Here is a 27,694-nt window from a genome sequence, read left to right on the forward strand (position 1 = left end):
GAATATCTCCAGGTGGAGAAACTAGACTTGAGCTCCGCCGCCGCCATGATAGTCTTGTTAGTAAACAACACAAACACGCCCACAGCCCATCTCCGCATGTGACACAGGAAGTATTTAAGTACATTTACTCAAGTACAGTTCTCATCTCTGTTCACCTGGCTATTGACTATATAAAAAAACTAACGGAGTAACGCACCATGTAGTAACGGTAACTGAGTTACTGAATTTAAAAAGTAATGCGTTAGAGTACTAGTTACTGCCAAAAATAACGGCGTTACAGTAACGTGTTACTTTGTAACGCGTTAGTCCCAACACTGCACGTGACTAACGGCCCCTCCTGACTAACGGCCCCTCCTTCTCAACCTTTGAGGCACGTGACTAACGGCCCCTCCTGACTAACGGCCCCTCCTTCTCAACCTTTGAGGCACGTGACTAACGGCCCCTCGTTCTCAACCTTTGAGGCACGTGACTAACGGCCCCTCGTTCTCAACCTTTGAGGCACGTGACTAACGGCCCCTCGTTCTCAACCTTTGAGGCACGTGACGAGCTTCACAGTTCTGTTCTGTTAATCAGAGCGTCAGAGTATTAACTATTTTAACATATTAATATCAGGGTTGCCAACTTTGGGTACCTGGCACACTCTATTTTGGCCTAGTAGAACAATAAGCAGCGGACTTTTACTTTTTTTATCATTTCTACTGGATCTTAGATCTGCGCTTGCGCAATATGGGTCGGCAGTTGCCAGAGAGTATTTTTGTTGGGTAATCTATGGTAGGGCTAACCCAGAGCCATATAATAGAAGAGTTACGACAACGGAAGTCCAAAAACGGTTATCGTCACGTGGTTCATGTAGACGAGGATCGTTCCCCGGAAGTTCATGGCTGGCAATGTGAATGCATTGATAACAGGAGATAGAACTACGATTGTTGGTAATTATTAGTGAATAAAGGTTTTGATTTGCAATATTTATACAACAAATCGATATGTGTATGTATTTACATCAATATGTTTTGAAAAATAAAATCGAATTTGCTAATATTAAGTGATAATATTAGGATTAGTGTGAACAACTAGTTTACATGTTAGGCTAACAGTGCCTTGGTTAAAGAGCCTGTTGCTGTTTATTTATAGCTTTGAATTCTTTCAAACCAATATTATCTTCTTAAACTTGGATGGTAGTCAGGAGCATCACTTTCTAATGTTTATTGATACATTTAGAGGGAGGGGATCTAAAGTAATGCTTTAAAATTCAGATTAGATTAATTTCTACCATTTTCTTAAATTCATGGTAGTTTCAGTAATCCCCTGGTAATTGAGGACACAAGTTATCTAAATGACTAATGTCATCTTTATGGCTTTCAGAAAGGACAGGAGACCGACAGGTGACTATCAAAGGACTAGCAGCAGCAGCATGATGATGATGATGATGATGATGATGATGATGATGATGATGATGATGATGATGATGATGATGATGATGATGTTAAATGTGTTGTTTTAGGAACATCCATTGCAAATACATGGGATTCAATAAACATTGAATACCATATCATGCAGTTTGTCGGTTCCTTTTCCTCCGTGTTGTCCTGGTTTGCTGTGCTGCTTCCTAGTCGCCACCATGGTTTGCTGTGCTGCCTGGGGATGCTCAAATCGCTCAGAGAAAGGAGTACGAATGTACGGCTTCCCCACTGACACAGAGCGGAGGAAAAAATGGCTGGCTCAAGTCAGCAGGAGCAATTTCACGACCAACAGCAACAACATATGTGATGTAATTATATACAAACACTGCATTTGCACTTTTTCACAAAACGAAAACCACACCATTGGGAAAGCTTAATGTTTTGTTTAATACAAAAAAACAGGGAGAGGCTTGAAAAACACAGAGCTGAGACTCAGGGTGCAGGGTGAGGGTCTCAGTGCAGGTATTCAGGCTCCATTGAATCCCCCTCTGGTTCTTGTGCTGAAAGAGGGAGTAACAGACAAGAGAAAGGGTTATACACACACAGCACACCTATTGGATGGGAAATGCCTTGGGGAGATAAGGTGTTTACTTATATAAAACAGTAGTATTAAACGTACCTTGTGTTTTCACTCTCACTTAAGTCCCTCTCCCTTTGCCATCAATCCAGAATCAGCTGAGCTGCAACATTATACAGACAGGTAATAATCAACAGAATCACAAGGACACAATATGGCTCTGCTAAAAACACTCACTCTTACACTCACCAAAGTTATATTTATCTAATATTTAACTCCCTCCACCCCCGCATACAATCCCGTTGAGAAGCCCCTCTTCTCTAATTCAACATGTTGGACGAAATGACATTAAGAGAACGGAATTTACAATTAAAAGGCTGTTCAACGTGTGTTGCTAACTTGCTTCGGTATGCTAGCTTAATCTGTTATCTGTAAACGTTCCCTAAATCTACTAATTTAGGGATAATCCACTGACATCCTTTAATACACATGTTCATTAGAATCAGATGTACTGACAATATCCGCAATATAAATCTTTAAACTTCTTCTTACCTTTAAAAGTCCGTCACGAACGGTCTATTATGCTGCAACTCCACAGCTCTGCCAGCCTTGGCGCTAACTTCCGGGGAACGATTGAGGGGCTCCACGATCCGCCATTGCTGTAAAAAAGTGGTCCATTGGAGTGAACGGAGATGTCGTAACTCTTCTATTATATGGCTCTGGGCTAACCCATACAGTGGTGGGGTGAAGTCAGTATTTGCAATGTAATTACATACACGCTCCCCTTGACAGTGAAACGCCACGCGTGAGGTTTAGATTATTTCCCTGTCTCAATCCAAATTGAACTGTATGAAATAAAAAGGCACATTTGTCTTGTAGTAAATAAAAAGGGCGACCTGGAGCCAATCCTGCAATTTACTCACAGGTGAAAGAGTTGACATGCTGAAAGCCCAACCCCTGTAGGGGGGTCTGGGGGGATTCTCCCCCAGGAGATTTTTTGAAATACTAACATAAAATACACATTCTGGTACTCTCTTGAGAAGAATATATAATACACGACATATTTAAACAAATGAATGCCATTTTAGTTTTTTGTTACTTTGTTCTGAAAGCTGAACCTGCTGCTCCTCACAGAGAGAAGAGGGAAGAAGCTGTGTTAATTACTTTACATTGTGGATAAGGGTTGATAGGCCCCATTGTTCTGTGTGTCAACATGAAAGACAGCCCACACACCTATCAATCGTCAAACCGTGGGGTCTTATTTCATTACGTGTTGATAGAAATCAACACGTAATGTTGTATCGATGTATATAGAGATGTACTACAGCAAAAGTATTCTCCGTCGGGACTTCCTGCAACAACACCACGCCGTTATCTTGATTCTGATTGGCCAGAAGACATTATCAAAGATGTTCTATTGAGAAGATGATCACTACCTGACAAAAGTTTTCAAAACCGTTTCTAGTCTTCGGTATTCTTGTTTTTGGCGTGAGAATAGTTTGGGCAGCGTGAGATTGAGAGTGAAAGCGTGTGTCACACGCCAGATGCGTGAGAGTTGGCAACCCTGTAATATATATTAATATATATATATATATATATATATAATGATACCAATGATGATGGCGAGTGATCTGTCGCCATGGCAACGGCATTTAAAAATGTAAAACTCATTAACAGCCTTCAAAGCATATTTTAATGTCTATTTGCATGTTAATTGCATCAATTATTTCAGTTATGACTTCAAGAAAGGGCCTTCATTTGTTTTTTAAATTTCATTTTATTTTACGTGCCTCAAAGGTTGAGAAGGAGGGGCCGTTAGTCACGTGCCTCAAAGGTTGAGAAGGAGGGGCCGTTAGTCACGTGCCTCAAAGGTTGAGAAGGAGGGGCTTGAGGTACTGCACACTGCAGTGAGGGGTACTACGAGCTGTCCGACTTAAGACGAGCTTTTTGACACCTCCCCCGGCTGCGATCAGCTACTCTCGTCTACTTTCGAGGCGAGCCGCAATGTGTCTCAAACAAGCCTATTGTACATTCAATATATATCTAAACACGCCTTTTCTCCTCCTTAACTCTTTCATGACTTTTCATTTAACACATTCTAAACGCTGTAATCAATACTCCTAAAAATACAGGAAATACTTCACAGCAGTTTGGTTTCCGGTCGTTCCGAATGTTGTCACATGCTACCCACATCTGTAAACAATAACGTACTCAAATAAACTGTACCTTATCCAACAATAATAATATCTCGACGTCTATAGTTGTAGTGTTGAAATCAGTAGGTTTCGCTGTGCAACATCATATCATATCGCTGCTAAATTCACCTCTATAGTAAATGGTATATTAGCCTCATGCTAACCGGAGATGAAGGATTTTCAGAATAAAAGCCTAACAACTGGTTGTGCACAAGAACTTCTGGTTTTTCAGTATAAAACAGCATTTAAACTGACAGTATGTTTAAGGTGCACTATGCTATCAAAACATTGATTTTAATTTCTAACAATAGTCACACTGCCACTTCAAAGAGGCTTCACAAAAAACTGGATTACATTTAGCAAATCATTCACTGTCTCAGCACCTCTTTCCTTAGGAAATGAACGAGTAGCATGAAGCTGCAGCGTCGGAGACAACAGGCTTGTTTGAGACACATTGCGGCTCGCCTCGAAAGTAGACGAGAGTAGCCGATCGCAGCCGGGGGAGGTGTCAAAAAGCTCGCCTGAAGTCGGACAGCTCCGAGTCGGCTTCTTCTTCTTCATCTTCGCATTCTTCTTCTTCTTCTTCTTCTCTCGGATTTTTGGCGGATTGCAAACAACTTTAAGGTGCATACCGCCACCTCCGGAGTCGGCTTGACTCGGTTTGCATTTATAAAGAATGCACACATGTGTTGTGTCGTTAATGTCAGATATGTACTAAGTAAATACATTTGTTCCTGCTCAAGATTAGATTCAACTTTATTGTTATTGCACAGATTACAGGTACTGAGACAACGAAATGCAGTTTAGCTTCTAACCAGGTGCAACAAGCAGTGAAGTGGAAAGTAATGTACACAATCTACAGAATAACATATAGAATGAATTGAATGATGAATAAACAGTGGGGTATGAAGACACTAGATATCAGCCTGTGAGCAGTATAAACAGTGTGTGTGCATATGCTAAGATATATAAAGTATGAAAACGGTAAGCAGTATAGTATAAAATATATAGATATTAATTTCATGATGATAAACATTGTGGAACAATGATGAAAAATGGGAATGGATGTGGCGACGTAAAACTGACACAAAACAACAACAAACTTTTGCCAGCCAATTGGAGAGTTTCATCAGCAGCACGTGGTAAAACCCACCAATGAGCGCTCAGCTCGAGATACCAGCGAGCCGTTTCCCATCAAGCATTTCGCTTCCGCAGCTCGTGGAGAGCAACTGCGCCAACTCGCCTCGCTCTTAAGGCTGCGGGCGTCTTTGTCCCGCGAGATTTCAAAGTCTCATGTGGGCGAGCCTCCAGAGCAAGTCGGACAAAATGACTAACCATCATGCAACGCACTAGCAAGACGTTGATCGCAACTGCGCAGGTCTGCGCAGGTCTTGCTTGTCTCAAACAAGCCTAACAGTTACAGGACCGCACTTGTAGAACCGCACACACAGGCCCCGCGTCACGGCGGCACGTGACAGAGCACGTTCACATTCATGTGAACGTCAACGCAGAGAATGTGAGTAATGTGAAGTGCTTTTACAGTTTTATTTGTTTAACATTAATAACAATTCCGGTGTCTTGAAATGAAGTGTGATTAGCTAACATTAACTATGATAGTGTTAAGGCAATACAAACAAACATCTGTTTGCTTATGATAGCTTCTAACCGTATTAAAGTCTCTAAAAACAACTATTCGTTAGCTATAGCTTTCGGAAAAAGCATTACCAAAAGCATTAGCTTCGTTAGCATATTTGATCATTTGTTTAATGAAACTAGCGTGATTTTGGCAAGCCCAACTAGGTGTCATAGTTGAGTAATTGAATCACTAATTACAGTAAGAGTGTGAGTAATGTGAATCATGTTTTTGTTAAAGTTAACAACTATTCTGTTGTATTGAACAGCCATACAAGCAACAAGTGCTAAATGTAATCTGTTAGTTTATGATGACTCGCTGCAAAACCAACTGTTAACCATTTTGTTTATTTGTTTAATGAAACTGTATGTTATGGTTATGTTATTTGACAGAGGCTTTTATCCAAAGTGACTCACAAAAAACATAAAATAACCATAATTAACATTAGAATTTCAATACAAATAGTTACATAGTCAAGTTACATTACTTATTACAATTTAACATGGTAATTACTCTGTAACCTACTACATTTAAAAAAAAGTAAACTTCCCAACCCTAATGATTAATTATAGTCAGCTAATTAATTAAACTTCAACGGATGACAAAAGCATGTCAATATGTCCACTACATTAAATCAGCAGTAGCCTAAGTTCTGTCTTCAGTGTAAATGCTTCTTTAATAGTCATTGTATTACAATTTGAATTCATTGTAAATAATCTTTACTGTGCTGACTGCCTGTTTACCGTTTATCAGACAGTGTCATCATTTTGACATGTTTTGTAATATTGCATGAGGTGTTTTAGTCAGTTATTGTTGAGATTATTAATGCATATCAATTGTGCACCAATGCCTTAGCCTTTCCCTATGCAATACTTTAGATGACGTCTTGTTCTTATTGTTTCAAAGGCATGGCCAAAGGTTTGCCTTCTGGACTATGGAGGCCAGAAGCTTGCTGGAGGGAACCCTTCAGCCAATATTCAGAGTGCCACGACAGGTTATCTCCCTCGAGAGGGAACAGCAGACCCCGCCTCACCCCCAGTGAAGAAACAGCAGACCCCGCAATAAAAATAAATAAAAATGTATTCTGAACTAAAATGCCTCTCGGTCAAACTGCTTGTTTATCTTTTGCAGGCTGGTGCATGAACACACTAACAGTTGTTTTTCAGTAATCTAGCACCTCTTCGAAGACACCTTTGATTTATTAATAATAATAATGAAACGAGAATTATGATACTGTGTTTAACAGTGTTGTTTTCTTTTGAATAATAATGAAACGAGAATTATGATACTGTAGAAGGAACAGTGTTTAACAGTGTTGTTTTCTTTTGAATAATAATGAAACGAGAATTATGATACTGTAGAAGGAACAGTGTTTAACAGTGTTGTTTTCTTTTGAATAATAATGAAACGAGAATTATGATACTGTAGAAGGAACAGTGTTTAACAGTGTTGTTTTCTTTTGAATAATAATGAAACGAGAATTATAAACATACCCAAAACTAAATTAACAGTGTTGTTTAATATACATATAAAAGACTATATTTTTGAAATTCTCAACTAAATTAACAGAATATATATATAAACATTCATGTGAACGTGCGTTGACCGTCACGTGCCGCCGTCACGCGGGACCCCGTCACGTGACGTGGGACCTGTGTGTGCGGTCGTGACGCGGGACCTGTGTGTGTGGTTCTGCAACTGCGGTTCTGTAACTGCTGTCTCCGACGCTGCAGCTTCATACTATTGAAATGAACTAGTATTATATTTTTACAAAAAATCTCTCGTCTGGAATCCACATGATTTGAATCCAAATATAAAAAAATTAGTCAGAAAAGGTTTTCATTTACCATGTCCTTTCTACGAAGAGATGATCAGTTCATCATATCATTGTAACGTAAACTGAAAGCTAACTGAGCCAAATGGATATTTCCTTCCTTTTCATTGGAATATTGAAAACATTTAGTATTTACACCTGTAAATAGAAATGAGTGTCTAGGCATATCAGCAAAAACATTCATAGGGAACGTTGATGTACAAATATAAGGGATTCTTATGAACAACAAAAAAACTTAAAATAACAAAAACAACATAAAAAAAATAATAACGTTGAATCCTCCACTTTGTGAAATCCATGGAAGACCTTTCATTACCAATGGAATGTACTTTGATGAATACCTACTGTCCAAGTCAATACAATTTTGGCCAGACATTGTTCTACTCAATAACTGTCATTTCTTAGCTTTTGCTCAGTCGATATCAGAGGGAGAGGGAGGGGCATAAATGGCAGGGACAGATAGATATAGCCTGGCTTTAGGATTGAATAATTGATTAGGATGGGTCGATGGTGATATGTATCATTGTTGTTTAATAAGCCATAGCACCATCTGAGGATAGCCCTAGAGAAAACCTATAGGTTAAAGGGTATTTACACGTATTTTATCGAAGGTTGCTCTGATGACAACTAAATATTTGTCAGTGAAATGTTCACTAAATCAATATGGACTCCTCATAAGCACCATTATGTTTTAGAAAATTCGTACTCACTTACCTGGCAGACTTTAAGCCTTATTGAACCGTATTGAGTCATATAGCTCAGGTTCACATTTGTACATTAATACCTATACGTACATATGAGATGCTCTGCCAAAGCTCACCGTTTTGTTATTGTTACTGTGTTTCCAATTTTGTTGTTATTCCTCAAAGCATCTGAAACTTTATTTTTGGATTCACGTTTAGTTGTACATACAGCATTTTTAAGCAGATTGCCTGGACAATAGACGCTATGACAAACACTTCTTGAAATAATTGCAACATATTGCTTTTTAAGCAAAGATTCATATCATCATTTTCCTTTTCCATTGCCATGGGTCATTACCTACCACAGTAATGCATACAAAATATTACAGACAATATGTCCTTGTGGTGGTTGTTGGAAGAAAATTCCAGGCATGGCTTTAGGGTGGGGTCCATCTGCTCCTGAGTTTCACCATAATGACTGGCTTATGAAAGCTCTGTCCTAAATGTGTCTCTATGTATAGCAGCAGACAATGAGCTGTCTGCCATCTGGGAATCACAACAAGTCCACTTTCCATTAACGCGCACACTGTGTTGAGAATGATCTGAAAAGATTCCTCAAACAACTATGCACCATACTGCGGGAGATTAGCGCTTTGGACAGATTGCTTTTGGTTCTCATATTTGGCACCAGAAAGAGGAAACTGGATTCCTTGTTCTATTTGTCAGGAAATGTGAAACACTAACATATCTACATGTGCGTGCAGTTTTCTCATCTGACATCAGAGAAACTCTTTCTTTATTCTGCCCTTCTATCTCTCTACGCACTCGCTCACAGGGAAGTTTCAACTCAACGGAGCGTGAATATGTTTGAGTCTGAGCAAGGTGTTGAATTTTCACCAAAGCTGTGAAGCCTGGGTGAAATGGGATTGTCACTCTAAAGTAAGCTGGGATCACATTATTATGCTTTGATACAGAGTTGCTACATTCAGCTGACGTAGTGACTGCGCACAGATACAGTATGTACACACTCACTCACAGAGACACACACACAAACACACACACACACAAAGAAACACACACAAAACTGGATTTCCCAGTGTGCTGAGTGTTAGGAGGTAAGCATTATGCAGCTTCAGTTTCTCTCTGGCACACAGAATTAACTGAGGTTAATGTCTGCACCTCAGCTTAGAATGAAAATGTAGTGTACTTTGCAAGGTTGAATGTGTGTGGAGAAGCACTGCAGGGTTGACCATTTACTCCTCCGTAACTTTATTAAAGAAATATAAAATGGCAGGCCATTAGGGCAAACGCATTCAGCAGCCTCTTATTGAGAGATGCTTTTAGAAAAATCGAATTCACCACAAATTGTATGGCACCCCAACACTCCATCACACACACACACACACACACACACACACACACACACACACACACACACACACACACACATCTTCCAAATATGACTGTGAGCACAGTGAGGGCTGCAGGAGGAGGAGATGGGTGGCACCGGGTTTCCACAGTGATAAAGTGGCACCCAAAACATGGTCGTCTGTTCACCCTGCCCTCTTATTAAACCAAAAGAAAGAGACCAACAGAGTTTGCAGAACAGACAAATTCCCAATCATTTTTCCTTTTCTTCACCTCTCCTCTTACAGCCTCGCCACTCTTAACTCTCTCTCTCTCTCTCTCTCGCTCTCTCTCCTTCTCTGTGTGAGTTATTAGGGATGAGAGAAAGTCATTCTCTGTCTGTGGTTATTAGTATTGATCTGCCCGCCGTTCAACAGCCGTTTCCTGCTGATTTCCAGTCGTTCGTCCTCCCTCCCTTTCTTACGTTATATCCTTTAATAGTCCCCCCCACCAACCATCCATCTTAGCTGTGTAGCTGGTCTACAGTGAAGTTTCAACATAGCACTTTGTCTGCTGTGTCTGACTGATTTACCGGATATTGTGGCCTTAATACTGCTACTGACCACAGAAACAATAAATTCACATTCCAACTCAGGCCTGAGTATTTTTATTGGCCAATAAAGCCACACACACACACACACACACACTCACAAACATACATCTATTAAACGATCACTTTTTGCTGTGGGTGTCCTCAGACACACAGCATGCCTCCAGAGTAATACATGGAGGCATGTATTACTCTGCCTGGTTTGCAGCTGCTGAGTTGGGAGTTTGCAGAATTACAGTAAACACAATGACATTTCAAGGATTGGCCATAAAAGGCAATAAATCAGCTAATTGCCTTCTAATTTCATTAAATCAAAGAATGTCAGCTTTAATCACACTTTCTGTAACCACAAACACCCATCCATTTGAATGTACTCTCTTTCTCTCTCTCTCTCTCTCTCTCACTCACACACACACACACACACACACACACACACACACACACACACACACACACACAAACAAATACAATCTCACCCTCTATGCCAAAGAGCCCATAGTGTGCACCTTACATAAAGGTGCAAAGCTCATGGTCAGCATCTCTTAATAATTAATGAAACATTTAAATAACACAGGTTGAGGTATGTTCTATTATTCATAGTATTACAGTAATGCCAGCTCTAACCTCACATAGTTTATCCTGCCAACATCATCCCTCAAGAGATGCAGACACACACAAACCACAATCAGTCATGTCAAAATTAAACTCAGATTGGGAATTGCTAGCAACAAGAGTAGATAACAGTGCTTGTGTGTTGTGGCTTACCTCTTGTTTGCCACTGGTAAACAGCTGGCCCCTTGACAGTTTACATGTAGTCACTAAACACTATCCATTTCTATCCCTATTTGCCAATGTGAGATTGTAACTCTAACATCAACCTTTATCCGTAACCTTAATCTTGCCACCAATCCAATGGATCGTTACCTTTAGCATATTTAGTGCTATTGGCATGTCCTTCCTCTGTGACCATGTCTATTAGTCTTGGCTAATAGAGCAGCCATCTGTAATGAAGACACACTACATAGTTCCTTATAGCTTGTGGAAGGGATGTAAACAAGGTCAAAGGAAAACCAAAACACCTCATCACAATAAAAAGAAAATGAGAGGAAACCATCTTCACAGTCAGACAATAACTCGGCTCACAGCAGCAGTAACAAACAAAGCTATTTGTAAAAGGAAAGGGGGAGAAAGAGGCCGGTTCTAGGGGGAAATCATTTTGTTATCTAAAGTTCAACTTGGTCTGTCCTCTGTTGTTGAGAAGCTGAGAAACACGGCAAATGACTCTCCAAAGCTCTGTGCTGCTCAGTGACCAGGAGAATTCTGTTTTTGTTTAAACACGATTTATAAATAGAGACCAGCTTCTAAGGGACAGAAGCAAGGACAACTGACATACTCACAAAACCAGGTAGGGACGCAGAGGGCGGTGGTGGTGAAGTCCATACAGGGACTTGGCTTGGCAACTGGAAGGTCACCAGAAAGACCAAGTGTGTTGTGCGTAGACGGCTCTGCTAAGATTGTTCCCTAGTTTAGGTTTCATGTTATGTGTTTAGATAGGTTCCTGTTTTATTTTGATAGTCTTGTCTACCCTCATGTGTCTAAAGTACGTTTCCTGCCTTGTCTGTTTTCCCACGGTTGTGATTGTCTAATTGTCTTCACCTGGTGTTGTCTGTCTAGTATATATAGTTCTCGTCTTCCCCTGTCTCGTTGCCAGATTGTCTTGTGTGTTCCAAGCCTTCCAGCGTAAGATCCTTTTGTCATTGTCCATAGAGTTATCGTCCATAGAGTTAGATTAGTGTATTAGTAGTTTTTGTTTTGTTGCTTTATGTATTCAGTGTGTTATAACCCGTCTACATTAAAACACTTTATTTTGATACTTTGTTTGTCTCTGCATCGTGCATTTGATTCCACGCCCTTGTACAGCCCTAACAAAGTGCTATCGAGGTGTCCTTGAGCAAGGCACTGTTCCCTACACTGCTCCCCGGGTGCCGTACATAATGGCAGCCCACTGCTCCTAACACTAGGATGGCTCAAATGCAGAGAAACCGTTTTGTTGCATAGTACCTGTACTACGTAATGACAATAAGTTGAATCTTCAATCTTCAAGAAGAGATTCAAGATTCAAGGCTAATATTGTTATTTGTACATCGCTCCAGTGTAGTTATGACAATGAAAATCTTAGGACAAGGGCTCGTCCAACAGTGCAACACAATAAAACAGATAAAATAGTGCAAGTAAATCAAATAAGAGCGCAAATACTTTAAATACTTTGTACTGCACACTAATACAAAGGTCTTTGTATTTTCCTGGTTGTCCCCCTGGTAATTTTCTGGTCATATAACAAAGAACAAGGAAAGAGGAGAGGAGCAGAGCCCAAATTATATAATAATCCTTAAATAAAACATGTGGAAAAATGAAAAAAAAGTTTAAATTTACATTTGGAAGTTAAATTCAAATCAATTAATTACAAAACATAATGTTTTTGTATATAACATGTCGCATATTGCAGTCTCCTGTATGCCAAGTTTCCCAAAAAATCGAATGTGGAACACAAAAAAGTAATTTACAAAAGATAAAGCATTCCTTTCATAAATATACAGAGAAACACGGAAAAGATTATCTAGATCTAACTGGCTGCTTTTAGAAAATTGTTAACTGCTACAAAAGAATCTGAATTTCTGCTTGAATACTTTGTATGGAAAAAGGAATCGTTATGCTCCATGGCAGCAGCGATCTGGATTGATGACAAACCTGTATAAGAGCCACTTGTGTTCACTTCACCCTACCAGAGCAAAATGCTGAGTTACAAATCTTTCTCTCATTTGTACTTGTTCCCTCTCTCTCCCTCCCCCTCTCTGTGAATATGAATAATATTCAGCTGCACATTAATCCGCCCTGGATATTAATTAGAGTCTCCATTAACATTTAATAAATACTTCCCAGGTGGGCTTACTGCTTAGTGAACTGAGAGCCTTATCAAATATTAGGCCCTTTAATTGGTCTTTCACTCCAATAAATGGCTTTTTAATTAGCGTGCTGTTATCATCCCTCCACCAACCACAGGGCCGGGCTGATCAGCACGCACAGATGTACCAGTTTTGCTGAGTGAGGGCATCTTAATGACCTGAGGTAGGCCACTCATTGCATAATGCCCCATTCCCTTGGCCATGGGAGGAATAGTGCAATCTGTGGGTTGCAGGCCACAGCCAGACACAAGTGATTGTCTTGTTAAAGCATGAAGATATATTGAGATGACAGGGATACAGTGTTCCAATAGAATATAGAAATAGTAAAATGTTTACTTTTTGAAATTGGTCATTGACAGTCAAGTAAACATAGGCATAATATGCATATTTTATTCCTTTGCTTTGCAACATATTCATTATTTTTACAGCTGATTTTCTGGTGCACTGAGTTGAGCGGGGAACCACCCTGGACTGATTCCGAGCCCTGAGCTAAGAAAATAAACTTCAAACTCTCACTACGGCTTCAGTCGAGTCCACCTGACTAACATAAATCAACATTTTCCAAACATCACTCTGCTACTGGGTTTCCCCTCATTTGGTTTCTTTACAAAATAATTGATTCCTTATTTCCTTTCGATTGAATAGGCAGGTTACTGGAAACCCAAGGAGATATTAGGACCTGGTTATAAAACGTATAAATCAACTAAAGAAACCTAATTTGTTACATTAGAGCTTTAAAGTATTTCTGAGAAACACTTCATATAAAACTCTATTTTGTCATACAATCTACATTGACATAAAGTAAGGGTGCTGAAATGTGTAGACAATGAGGGAAAACACTCCACATATCTGATTAGAAATAATAATGGAATAGTACTCTTTGTTCCAACTTCAATCCATCTATCTTTTTCAAGGCTTTCAAGCAAAGCTATTTTCTATCAAATCTGGAAAGGAGACTTCCTCCCGCTGGGGATGTTGGGTGTGATGCAACACTCAAATGTGAATCACTGCCATATCCGACTGCCACCAATTACTGTATTATACACACACATACACCCAGGCTCAAACACACATTCACACCAATATACTGCGAAAACACAGCAGGCTGTCACAAACACTTGAAATCACAGAAACAGAAGAACCGCCTCGAAGCTTTGGATGTATGCACATACTTACAGCATATAACTCACACATACATTAATCCCTGTAATGTCATCCACCCTGTTTTCCTTGAATTAACTTACTGTAGCTAGACCATCATTTGTTGAAGGTAATACCGAGGAATATATCCATTGGTCTTCTTTAACCAAGTCAGGATAAGCTGTTTAACCAATACTAAGAGGTTTATAAGTGCAACATAAATGAGTGACTGCAAGTAATGGTGGTAGGTGACGGGAACAATTTGAACACAATTTTGTTGGTCATATCATTTTTATGATGGCAAAGAAACGTACAGCATGGACTTTGATTTTCTCACAAACAGCACTGTTATCTCCTTATTGATCCGATCAATGAAGTTCCTGGGATTCTTTCAGTTGACGATGAACACTGATGATAATTTAAGCCTGAAAACCTAATGAAACACAAGGACATATAGCTGAAGGCAATGCAAGCAGTCGGTTCAATAATAATTCCCTTCTATTTTCGGTATATTACTTTCTGCCTCTGAAGTAGGCTACTTCAATAGTAAATCATGAATTCTGTAAACTTTTTAGCTACCTGTATTAACAATTCAAATATGTTTGTATACAGTATGCAGTACATCATGTGTGCAGTGCACAGGCATGTTTGTAATATATGTATTTCTGGTTTTAATTTTCTCTGTATCTGACCTCATCTAAAAAATCTCTCACCACCTATTATGAATGGCGATACGTTGTAACAGTAGCGTGACACATGTAGTCCAAACTGTGGGCAAGCTGTGCTAAACACATGAGATTATATAAAATACTTGATTCAAAGACGGCACACCTGGGAATGTGAACACAAAAAAGCTAATACAGACATACATATAAACTTAGTAGATTTTAGGTGCAATTAGCTTTGAATTGCAGGAGAGAAAACAGCTATGAGTTGTAGACTGCTCTATTTGTTTAAATGATATATCCCAATTCACCTCTTCACTAATATGTCGAACAACATTGGGAAGATATTCCACTTCGCTTTTCCTTGTATTTTGAGCCAGTGTTGTCATTACTTTTGATGTCGCTGCAAATCCACAAGGACTTTAAATGCATTTCAAGATGTTAGTTGATGTTCAGTCGGTGTGACAGTGGGTAAAAGTGACTTTGATCAAAAGGTTAGGTGTGATGTCCTCAGGAAACATTTCACTTTCAGATTCAGACCTCAGAAGCACAGTGTCACTTCAGTTCTTACACAGAGGTAACGTCATTTATGACAGACTAAACTCCAAATCTAAAAGTTTTCTTCTGGGCACTCAAGAAACCTGGTATTCCATCTTTTAATGTATTTACACGTGTTGTCCAAAAACAGATATGCTGTAAGGTTGATGCATGTCTGAGCTTCATGGCTAGAATTATACATATGTTTAAATGGGGAGCTGTGTGAGGAGGGACTGAAAGCACTCACATAATACTTTAGAATGATAAGAGCTCCCTCTAGAGGTCAACTCTCCCTGCATTGGACAAACATCAATTTGCTCTCTCCCCTTTTTTTTTCCTTTACATTTGATGTGATGATGCAGATTTGAATGGTTGATGAAGGATCAAGACATAGCACTGACTTCATTGAATTACAGCAGGTTAGTATGGCGTGTTGACAACTGTAATTCTCTTACAGTCTCCTGCATACCTATCAGCCTCCAAAATACACACACCCACACACACACAAACTCTCTTTTTTCTCCAGCAGCTCCTCCATGGCTTTAATGCAGTCTGAATATATGTATGTCAGTCAGACTCACTGTATTTTCCATTCATTAGACTTAAAGGATGGGAAATGTCTTTCTGTTTTGCATTTGCAGTTTCCTCTCTCAAGTGAGGCTTAAATTATTTACACTTCTATCAGCGTTAATGGTCCCGTCAATTACATTACAGGCTCAACCTATAAGTCTTCTGCAAACCGTCTCCATCCCATAATGAACAACATCTTCATGTATATTTAATCAGAAATAATGTATATGACACACTGAATGATAATTGATGGTCAGACCTGCCTTGTACTATATGACAACCTCTTTTCTCTAATGGTGAGGATAATATCCTTACAGTTGAGCCTTACAGAAATCTCTTTTGTACTTTTCTGTTCTTGACTTTACTCCTTCCTTCATAAAACCAAATAGCCCTGTTATTGCGAGAAACTGAAGCTTTCCACCTACAATATCTGCCCACTCAACTGTAAACAGCCGCTTCCCTTTGCCCCCTCTCTCACCGTCTTCCCAGTGTCTGTATATTCATTGGCGTCTCTCCCTTCATCCCTCTCTGTTCTGCTGCCCTGCTCTCATGCTCCTTCCTTCTTTCACTCTGATCTTTCATATATAATGCATGTTAAACAAACAGACATGTCAGAGTCACTCAAATGCATGGCTGTCCCCTTGCTGCTGCTCCATTCACCCTGAGCGTGGGGGGTCAGCTCTCAAAGGCCCCTGTGTGCTGTGCAGGCCCAGCTGAACTACGGTCAGCTACAGCAAATACAGACAGCCTCTACTGAGGAGAGTCTATTCATACAAAAATATTATACCTGTTTCGGAGCATAAAACCATACAAGTTCTGAGAGGAGCTTTTATACATGTCTACATCTAAAGCTTTTTGTTAGGTGGATTCTTATAGAGAAGATTGTTACCATTGCTTCCTTGTAAAGGAATTATGTTCATGTGCACATTTGTATCTTTGTTTACACTATGTATTGTGTAACAAAGCCAAATGTAAACCTTACAAATGTACATATAGCTCAATTTTGTTACAGTTGAGAGTGCTAAAGACCGTCAGTAAGAGCCATTTTCCATGTCTGTCACTTTACATGTAAATATAATGTATCTGTTAAGGTGTGGGGGCATAAGACGTTGCGCTGGCTCTCTCTTAAATTGAATACATGCATAAATAAAAGAACACACACACACACACACATAAAAAAAAAAACACACACACAATCTCTTGTACAAAATCCCAATTGTCCCTGTGCAGAGGTCTGTAGAATAGAGCCAGAGCCACTCATAAGGAAACTGCATTATTCTCCATCAGCACCGTGGAGCGTCCAAGCTATTATACCATCCACCACTAGCATGCACATATACATGGAGTTTACCACATGACAGAGAGTGTGATGGGGCCTGAAAAGCACAAGGGTACGAGTGGGTTCGTGCTCGATGAGCGGCAGAGAAAGTTCATTTTCATCTTCCATATAGAATATGCTCCACTTGTGTTGCACTCATTTTAATGCAATATGACTAAGTGCACATTTCAGGCACATTACACAGCAGAGTGCAATGCATAGTGTCAACATGTGTATTTTCTTTTAGATAAGTAGATCAGTGCGTTTGAGATTTGTCTTAGTTTTCACAATGTATCTTCTCAAATAAAAACTGAACATAATGAAGATTTAAAGCATAATACAATCATTAAAAGTACATGATAGTAAATGGACTCTACTTATATATATATAGATAGATGAATGTGCATTCCTTTTTGAGACAGCAGTCTCACCTTCTGACCACCTACTACCTACATGGGTGGTAAGAACAATAGGAATAAATGGTGGTTCTCTCTACTTTCCACCTACTGTATGCAGAGAGAAATCTGGATTTATTCAGACAGCTAATACACACACAGGGACTCAGAGTGTATACTGTGTGTGGATGAAATGGGCTCCAGAGGCTTTACCTCTCACACAAAGCAAATATCTGTCCAGGAATAACATATTGATTTGTCATTTCACAGAGCTGAGGCTGAGTAAACAGGCTAAGCAGACGTGTGACCAGTGGCGGCTGATAATTTTCCTCCGCTAACAGTCAGAGGCCATGGCAGGAAATTATATACTAAGTTCAGATGCACTGTGTATTCCACATCATTCACATGGCCCTGCATGTTCCTGAAAACACACCTTCTGTTTCAAATTCATTAAGTGAATCTTTTCTGCTCGAACAGATCAATCAAATATGTATTTCCATGTTAACAGCATTTCCCTTCCACAGTATGAACAACAACACGTTTCTCAAAGTCAACATAAATGATTAAGCTTCTAGTTTTGAGGAAGAATGCAGAGAAGAAGAGAATTCATTTAGTTCTGGTAAAACAAATGATGTTATCTAAATAGATAGATAGATAGACAGATAGATAGATAGATAGATAGATAGATAGATAGATAGATAGATAGATAGATAGATAGATAGATAGATAGATGGATAGATAGATAGATAGATAGATAGATAGATAGATAGATAGATAGATAGATAGATAGATAGATAGATAGATAGATAGATAGATAGATAGATAGATACAGTAGATAGATAGAGTAGTTTATATATTTAATTATTGTAGTATTACTGAAGTTTAACTGAATTTGGATATGACAGATACACCTACAAAACTATGTGGCTTGCACACTTCATATAGCCTTTGGCAATAGACAAAGTCCCTTTTCACTTTTCTCTCCAAATATCTCTCGTTTTTTATTTTTGCTTGATTCTGAACCTTTTTTCTCTGAGTCGGTGTCTGTTCTGCTTACAACATGTCAATCAATAACGTCTTATCTTTGCTTAAACATTGTGTTATTATGATGATATTTTCCTTTCCACCAGATGTCACCAAATCACCACGACCATGACACCTTCCTGCGGTTAAGTCATCCGTCCACTGGATGGAAGCACACAAATACTGTAGTCTAAGAAAGCAAGGAGAAGGAAATGCGTCTCAGCATTGTAAACACAAGAAATGTTTTCCGTCTGTTTGAAAATAACTCTTTTTTTTTTAATCGTGTTGTTACTCCAGCTGTTACAATAAATGGTAAGAGTCTACTATATGCTATCTGTTATATAAAGTCGTACTTGATGCATATGTACTGCATGGTACTGCTGACATAAATACTGTTAATAACGTAGTTTTAGAATATACCGGTTAATAATGTTGTTTTTAAATCATAAGAAATAAACATATTGTTATAGTTGTTACTGTTGAATTACAGCATTAGAAAACCTAATTAACCTTAGAAGGACAATATGTGTTTCTTATAAAACTTCACATTCTTCAGGACGTATTCAAAGAAAGCATCTTATTTAATCTTCCTTGATAGAGTGGCTTTTTGTAAATCATTTACAAATCATTGTCAGGGACTTGCTACAATGGCCTTGAAAGTGTTACCAAGAACAATTCCATTAGGACTAAGTGAAGAAGTCCTGTTATTCATTAACAGTTGTCCAATCTATTCATTGACTTTTTTATTTCAACAAAGAAAATAACTTATACAATAAGTATTCCTGCTCATTTCTTCTCACACATGTACTGTAAAAAAGGCAAATGCAATGTTTCAGGAATTAAACCCCATCCGCTGTCTTTTAAAAGTGTAGCTAAACTAATCAGCAACAAGCACATTTTACACAGTATTTGGCAGAACATTACTGTGGATGTAATGGTGATAACATTCCATTACCATGGTCATTACCTATCAATAGTATCCGTTAAGTGTGCATTTTGACTTGGAGGAACCTACTGCCTGACTGCTTAAAGTCAATGCTGAGAATATGTTATGTTGTGTTTGCTTCTTTCTTTTAGTGTGCTATGTGTAAATGTGTTATTTGGTTCAAATTGTGTTTAATTAAGTTACGAAAAGGAGGGTTCTTGGCTCCTAGAGCTTCCTGTGGCTTCAACAATTCCACTCACACTGAATTGTGGAAGTTTGTATTGCTGGCCATCACCTTCAGTTTTAGGCTAATCTCACATTTTGCAATTCATACTTAAAGGGGACCTATCATGCAAAATGCACGTTGTGATGTCTTTTATTCATAAATATGTGTCCCCAGTGCGTCGGGGGACTCACGCAGCGTCAGAAAATAAAACCCTCTCTCTTTTCCTCCGTACCCAAATATTTTAAAAACGGGTGTACAACGAGTGGATACAGATTTCCATCCGCTGTGACGTTTTACATCCGCTGTGACGTTTTACATCTGCTATGACGTCGGCGGACCCACAGAAAGTTGCTATCAGAAACAATGCCTGACGTGTTTTGGACGTAATCTCGTCTTTGTTTACATTAAGCCTCGCTAACACTCAGAGCTAACCTGTACTGTAGAGCACATGTGTTTTTAAAAAGCAGGAAATAAAAAAAGAACTCACCGTCTGATAAACCTGCAATAGAAAAAGCATTTGAGCTCCATACTGTTTCAGAAATAATCCTTGACGTGGTTTAAACAGGATGGCATTTTATCACAGCCGAATTGAACTTTATCTCCGTTAGAATTCTGATCAGGCATTAGCTCCGCCTCCTCTTCTTTTCTTTTTTTCAAGCTAAGGACCCAAGATCCGCTTTTCTCTAACCGGGCTGCAAAAGAGGGGTTTGAACAGTATGAGGCATGGCTACAATGGGTGATCTGTTTGGTATTTTGAAAAAAAAATACTATATTTTTCAAATATAGCATGATAGGTACACTTTAAGAACTTACTGCTTGCTGAGTATATTTTCTGTTTTGCAAAGCTCTTTCTTTTATGTTGCTTCTGATTGAATGGCCAATGGTGAGTGAATGTGTGTGAATGTCAGTATCCCTGAGCAGGTGGCCCCTTGTAGGCTGCCTCTGTATGAATGTGTGTGAAGGCTGACTTGTAACAAAGCATCTAAAGAGTCTTAAAGACTAGAAAAGCGCGATATAAATTCAGCCAATTTAGCATGTTACCATTTTAGTGTGCTGTGTGTAAAATATGTTCTTTGTTTAAAATTGTGTTCACATTCCGAAAAATTCGGTTTCTTCAGTGGAGCTTTTTCGGGACTTCTAAAAGTCGACCTACATGTTCCTGATTAGAGTGTGAAGTGTGGCAGTTTCTATTGTGGGCCATTGCATTAAATTGAATTCATTCATTGTATCACCTCAGTGTTATAGCTATAGCAAAGTTAGCCAAGTGAGTTATCAAGCCTGGTGTCCCTATAAACGAGCATTTTCTTTAAGCGGCAGTCTCAGCAGACGGAGACAGATAAAGACAAAGGAGTCTTGTAGTGGAGGCCAACTCTACTTTGACTCTGTTGAGTCTGAGTGGAGGCCAACTCTACTTTGACTCTGTTGGGTATCTTATTTGTGCTTTTGCTTCCCTCTTCCTGTTCAGATATATGCATACTCACTGTTCCTGTTCATGTGTTATCCCGTAGATAATACATGCATCGCACATATCCTCATCACTCTGTCCGCTCTCCCCTTCCCACACACTCCCCTACACCTAAAACCCTGTCACAGTCAGCCTGTAGAACTGCCTGTCAGCAACTCACAACACTGAGTTCTGCAAGTTTTCTGGGTGGACAACTGGACAACAAACTGTCCTTCTCTGCCAACATCGCTGCTTAAACTTACTCGTGCTGAAACACTCTTTACAACATCAGGAGGACGCTGACCCAGAAGTTTCTTAACGCAGGTTCTGGTCCCGGCGTGTGTCATCTCACGCCTTGTCTTGACTTCTCTAACTCCTTGCTGCTTTGTCTATCTGCAAGTGCTGTCCATCCTCTGCAGCTCATAGAATACAGCAGCCCGACAGTTTTTAAACACTCAACCGCTCTCTGCTCTCATTACTGGCTACCAGTGGCTACAACTGCAACAATGAATTCAATACTTGTTTTGCAAATATTTCAGATTCGATCTTTGCTTGCATTTCAATGATGGATCAACACTTTTTTTTTTTTTTTTCTCATTGAAGTAACATTCAGACATGGCTGAGGAACCAGCAGCAGAAATCCAGCTACTCAGAAGCCTGAAGGTCAAGCTAATAGAAATTCTAAGCGCCAATGCTGATTTTGTCCTGCAGCATGCAGACTCTCGCTGCCTGCTGTCTGTTCACGGCTACCAGCAGGTGAAAGCATGCAATTTTCCTAGTGAGAAGGTGACTGACCTGTTGGATCTCATCATCCAAAGAGGGCCTGAAGCAGCGCGGGGTCTACTGAAACTGCTGAACGAACACGCCCTGCAGGAAACCTTCCCAATGCTTTGCTTTATTAAGGATTTGGACATAAACACAGTGTCTTCAGGTAGGACAAAGTCTGTTCAGTATTCAGTATTGATATTTTGTTAGATTTCCATGTTAAATATAAAACGTTTCTCTATTGACAAGGAATAATCAAAAGAAAGAGAGAAACTCCCGACCTACAAGAGATCATTCCATCCAAACAGATCTGCAAAAAAGGTGGGTGTCAGGCTGACTGAGGGGTAGGGGAAATAGAATAATAAGGAGCACAAGATGAAAGTAGTGGGGGTTTGCAGCATGTAGGGAAGTATGTTCTTCCCTGGTAGATCACTCTTAAAGGGCACTAGTTGCATCTTTTTTTACACGAGGTCAATAAGGGGAAGCAATACAAAGATATTCACCTTAACACATTGTAGAGACCTTGACCAATGCCTGATGTGTCTCTCTCATTGCACAGGCTCTTGCTTGGTTCAGGAGAAACAGCTGATGACCGTGGCTCGTACCATTGGCAGATCTTGGAGGGAGATTGGCAGACTGGCTCTGGAAATCTCTACTGTGAAGATAGAACAGATTGAAGAGGACAACTCAATTCATGTGGAGCGAGTGTTTGCCATGCTGCGCTACTGGAGCACCTGTCAGAGGGAAAAAGCCACTGCTGCAAACCTGCACTCGCTGCTCAGTCAGGGAGACTGGGCGCTGCCACCTGAAAGCATTGACTTCCTGTTGGAGTTTAAATGAGGCCTTCACTGACTGGTACATGCTGTGACCGAGACACTGTTTTTACTGGGAACTTAAGTGTTCCATCATATAGACATCCATCATATTTTCCATATCAGAAAAACCATACTTGAAGACTTTGTACTTTGTTAAATCACCCCACATTGCCAATAAGTACCAGTGACTTATTTTGTTCTTCATATATGTTTCGATTAATATATAGCTATTATATGTAGCCTACTATCTATTGTATTTCTGTTGGACTGGGTCCAAGGGTAAAGGGTATTGATATTTGGCTACATTTAATGATCAACTAATATTACCTTTCTGTAAAAGTAATGATCTAGAAACTTCGTTTTTGTTCATGAAATATCTAAGTAAGAGTTTTTTCTTTCTTTTTTTGTTTATTGTATCTATGTGTGGGTTTTATTCTCCTTCCAGTCCAAGGAGAAGACAAACAACAGAATTGTGCTCATTTTAGTTGAATGTAAATAAATACTCTAGGTAATGTAAACAATTTAATGAAATCTTGTTTCTATTGCTTTATGTCCTGTTTTGCTTAACTCGTCTTTTTATTCATCTTGAGTTTTTTGGAGAAATTGTATTTTGTTCAAGTGAGCAGATTATTAGGTGCCACAACAGTTATGCTGATGTGTTCCTTGTTGATCTTTATATATTGGTTTTTTTAAAACAAATGTTCCTTATTTCTTAGTGTATCTGTTGGGATAGCAACTCATGTCATCATGCAAAGTAGGAAAGAATAGTAGTGCCTATGTTTCACAGCTACACTTAATAAACTTGTATCGCATTTGCTGACTCTAAGTTTTATTCTCCTCCTTCCCCCTTTTCTTTGACAACATTAGGTAACTTAATTGGGACAAAGGTCAACTACCTCACCCTTCTTTTGTTCCTCACTCTGCCTTTGCTTAGACAGTTACTGCCGTCTGCCTTGTCAGTAGAGCCAAGCAAAGGGGAAGAGATTCACCAACTTGGAAAGTGTGGAAATGGCAAACATGTTTCCACTCTCATGTAAGTACATTGTGCTATGCATGTTTATTCATGTTTGTAATGGTTGAATTCTTTTTAAAATGTTATGTTCAACTTCTCTCCTAACAGCAGATGGGCAGGATCCAGCTAATCTCCGTGACATAAATGAGCCTCTCATTGACCATTCAGAGGGCCAACTCTTCTTGAATGAAGCCTTCAAAATCATTATAGAGGAGGTTCTCTGCAAGGGCACAGACGTCAAGCAGAAGGTGGCCTAAATTGACAATGGTGTCAGATTACAGTGAGTTCTCTGAGCAAAAACTAAAAGTCCATGTGTTCTTCCTGCAGGTCTGTGAGTGGAAAGGGCCTGAAGATCTGGCTCTGCTGCTGGATTTGGAGCTCAGGGCGGAGGGGGAGCCACAACAGAGGCTCCTACAGAGAGTAAAAGATGTTGCCAAGTACAGCATCAAGACAAGTGAGCCTGCCAGAGACAGCAGAGACATTTACATGTTTAGTAAACCTTATTTTCTGTAATGATGAGACTTTGCTTGTTTCTTCCAGGTCACCCACGTTTCTTTAATCAGCAGTTTGCAGGAGTGGACTATCATGCCCTGGCTGGACGATTCCTCAGTGAGGCTCTCAACACTAACCTGTAAGAATCTAAATAAAATTCATTTTGGAGTTAAGTTCATAAATGATGTAAGAATACAGTATGAAATACAACTTTGTTTGTGTGTTAATTGCAGCTTTACCTATGAGGTGGCCCCAGTGTTTGTGCTGATGGAGATTGAGGTTTTAAGATCACTGCGGCAGCTGGTTGGCTGGACAGAAGGTGATGGTATTTTCTGCCCTGGGGGGTCTACCTCTAACATGTTTGCCATGAACCTCGCACGCTACCGACTTTTCCCAGAGGTCAAAAGCCAGGGTCTGTGGGCTGTCCCACGGCTTAACATCTTTACATCTGCCGAGGTCAGGAAAAGCTGTTAAACACTGCATGCTTGAGGAGTTTATGTCACTGTGGAGATTGAAACTGTATCAGAGGATCACACTGTCGCTACTGTGTTGTCATAAATATGTTTGTTTTTCCAGAGCCATTACTCTGTGAAGAAAGGGGCTGCCTTTCTGGGGATTGGGACAGACAATATCATCGTGGTGAAAGTGGATGAAGGGTAATGTATTTTTTATAAAAAGAGCTGAAACCATTGATAATAAATCAAATTATAATAATCAATTAATGCTTGAGTTTAAGGCAAAAAATTACTTTCATCTAATTAAATGTGGGGACATAAAGTGTTCCTTTAATTTGTATATCTGTATATTGACATCTTTTAGACTGGTCGGATAAAATAAGCAATTTCGAGACATTACGATGTGAAAATACTTTGGTATGATTGGACGTCTTATAGCCTGGACGATTACTTAAAAATCTATTATAATTGATAGTTGTTGGTTTCAGCCCTATACACTATGACAATCAGGGTTCTATATAGTCAGAAGAAGAAAAAATGCCTTTATATTTTGTGCGCTTTAGAGGCCGCATTATTCCAGAGGACCTGGATGAACAGATAAAGCTGACAAAATCACAGGTAAATTCACTAAGATTATATTTAACATGCCGTTTTGTCCCTTAAATTCGTTTTAACAGTGATTATTTGAAAGTTATAGGTTTAAACAATTTGTATATCCTGCAAACCTGAATTCACAAGTGCAAGAATGCTGTGTTCATTTTCAGTTTGTTTCCATCAGGGTGCAGTACCTTTTCTTGTGAGCTGCACATCAGGGACAACAGTGCGGGGTGCGTTTGACCCACTGGACCGCATAGCTGATGTCTGCGAGAAACACAACGTCTGGATGCATGTAGACGTGAGTGGTCCTCAAGGAGACACATTTAAGACAGTGGACAAGCTTCTGTTGTCTTTGCTGAAGTTGAAGTACATTTTTTCTGTTTTGTTGTGTTTCAGGCTGCCTGGGGGGGGAGTGTGCTGTTTTCCGAGCAGCACAGACATCTGATGAAAGGGGTTGCCAGGTATTAATATGCCTGATAAAAATACACTTTCACTGTTATATAGGATACAACTAGATACACAGTTAGGCAGATATGGTCAATATGTGTGTGTTCATGTGTTTGTTTGTTTGTTTGTTTGTTTGTTTGTGTGTGTGAAGAGCAAATTCAGTAGCCTGGAATCCACACAAGATGCTGATGGCTGGCCTACAATGTTCTGCCTTGCTGCTGCAGGATACAACGGTTTGAGGCTACAGCATTATCTGATACACATAATAAAGTTTAACGTTGTGTTAATCAGTGACAGTATTTTACTTGTGCTTGTCCTCAGAACTTGTTGAAAAAGTGCCACAGTGCCAACGCCACCTACCTCTTCCAGCAAGACAAATTCTATGATGTCAATCTGGATGTCGGGGACAAGACAGTACAGTGTAGCCGCAAGGTTGACTGTCTGAAGCTATGGTTGATGTGGAAAGCTGTTGGCTCCATTGGCTTGGCTGAGCGTGTAGACAAAGCGTTTAACCTTGTAAGGTAGGCATCCAGCTGAAGTAAAACACAAACCTAGTATAGTTGAAATTCGAATTGACCTTATCCTATTGAGACAAAATAAAAGCACTGCCGTCTATCTGTTTGTTGAGCTGTAATGAGGATGAACAGAAAATGTTATTCTGTTATATCGCCTTGTGCGGAATGCTTTGGCAATACTATGTTTAAAATGTGGTCATGCCAATAAAGCCCCTTTGTATTTTATTGTATTGTTATGTGTTAACATCCCTCTTGCAGGCATCTGGTGGAGCAAATGAAGAAAAGGGAAGGGTTTCATCTTTTGTGGGAGGTGAGTAAATATCTCACGCATACCGATATCATATCATACTGAAGATTAAATGTTTTCACCTAGAGTACCTGTTTGTTTTTCTCCATGGGCAGCCAGAGTTTCTGAATGTATGCTTCTGGTTTATACCGCCCAGCATGAGGGGAAAGGAAGGAAATGCAGATTACCAGGACAGACTGACAAACGTAAGTCTCACTGGATTGGGAACAGAAAGACTAAATGATTGTGTTGCATGCTTTGTTAATAAAACACCAAGGCCACCATCTTAAAGCATTCACTTCAGCAGAGCTTCTGAATCAAACAGTGTGTGTTTTTGTTCTTGATAATAGGTAGCTCCAGTCATCAAGGAGCGAATGATAAAGCAAGGCACGATGATGGTGGGCTACCAACCTTTGGGAGACAAGGTCAACTTTTTCCGCATGATTGTCCTCTCTACGCTGGTTTCCAAGGAAGATATGGAGTTCTCCCTTGACGAAATTGAAAGACTGGGAAATGACTTGTAAACAAAGCAAGTGTTTTCTCGACCTTAGAAGTTGTGCATTATGCGTTGTATTTTAATGTTGAAAGGTATAACAAACAGCCTAACTGTACCATTGAGATATTTGATTTGCTCAATTAAGACAGTTGTCATAATACAATGATATACTAACAAGTAACATGTAATACTAAAATCTGATGACCATGGATCAAAATCTGTCTGTTATGAATCAATGAACAAACAAATTGATATGTTTCTTATTATTTTTAAATATATCCACTGAATAAAACTGCTGTTCTGAAAACATATCTAAAGTGCATCCATAA

General features: G+C 39.5%; 1 protein-coding gene and 1 long non-coding RNA gene across 3 annotated transcripts; one reads left to right on the forward strand and one right to left on the reverse strand.

Moving 5' to 3' along the window:
- Positions 1-1,874: 1,874 nt before the first annotated feature.
- Positions 1,875-22,080, reverse strand: LOC139434184 (uncharacterized). Its single transcript, XR_011643597.1, has 4 exons — positions 20,529-22,080; positions 2,530-2,636; positions 2,080-2,140; positions 1,875-1,960 (listed from the first exon to the last, which is right to left on the reverse strand). It is a non-coding gene; the product is annotated as an uncharacterized lncRNA (long non-coding RNA).
- csad (cysteine sulfinic acid decarboxylase) lies at positions 19,079-27,676 on the forward strand. Of its 2 annotated transcripts, none has more exons than XM_034087007.2 (15): positions 19,079-19,202; positions 24,000-24,098; positions 24,186-24,325; positions 24,405-24,531; positions 24,618-24,708; positions 24,803-25,025; positions 25,146-25,225; positions 25,588-25,642; positions 25,803-25,919; positions 26,018-26,082; positions 26,220-26,301; positions 26,390-26,589; positions 26,842-26,893; positions 26,986-27,075; positions 27,220-27,676. In XM_034087007.2, exons 2-15 carry the CDS (start codon positions 24,074-24,076, stop codon positions 27,391-27,393), a joined length of 1,521 nt encoding a protein of 506 aa, XP_033942898.1. In that variant the 5' UTR covers positions 19,079-19,202; positions 24,000-24,073; the 3' UTR covers positions 27,394-27,676. The 2 variants fall into 2 exon arrangements, with proteins under 2 accessions (XP_033942898.1, XP_033942899.1); XM_034087008.2 differs by having other exon boundaries at positions 24,004-24,098.
- The last annotated feature ends 18 nt before the right edge of the window (positions 27,677-27,694 follow it).

Source organism: Pseudochaenichthys georgianus, chromosome 7 (assembly GCF_902827115.2).
Source record: "Pseudochaenichthys georgianus chromosome 7, fPseGeo1.2, whole genome shotgun sequence".
Classification (NCBI taxonomy): domain Eukaryota; kingdom Metazoa; phylum Chordata; class Actinopteri; order Perciformes; family Channichthyidae; genus Pseudochaenichthys; species Pseudochaenichthys georgianus.

Coding starts and splice junctions, on each gene's coding strand:
- csad (XM_034087007.2), top strand. CDS start 24,074: ATGGCAAACATGTTTCCACTCTCAT. Junction 26,590..26,841: donor AAAGCGTTTAACCTTGTAAG/GTAGGCATCCAG, acceptor TCCCTCTTGCAG/GCATCTGGTGGAGCAAATGA. Junction 27,076..27,219: donor ACCAGGACAGACTGACAAAC/GTAAGTCTCACT, acceptor TCTTGATAATAG/GTAGCTCCAGTCATCAAGGA.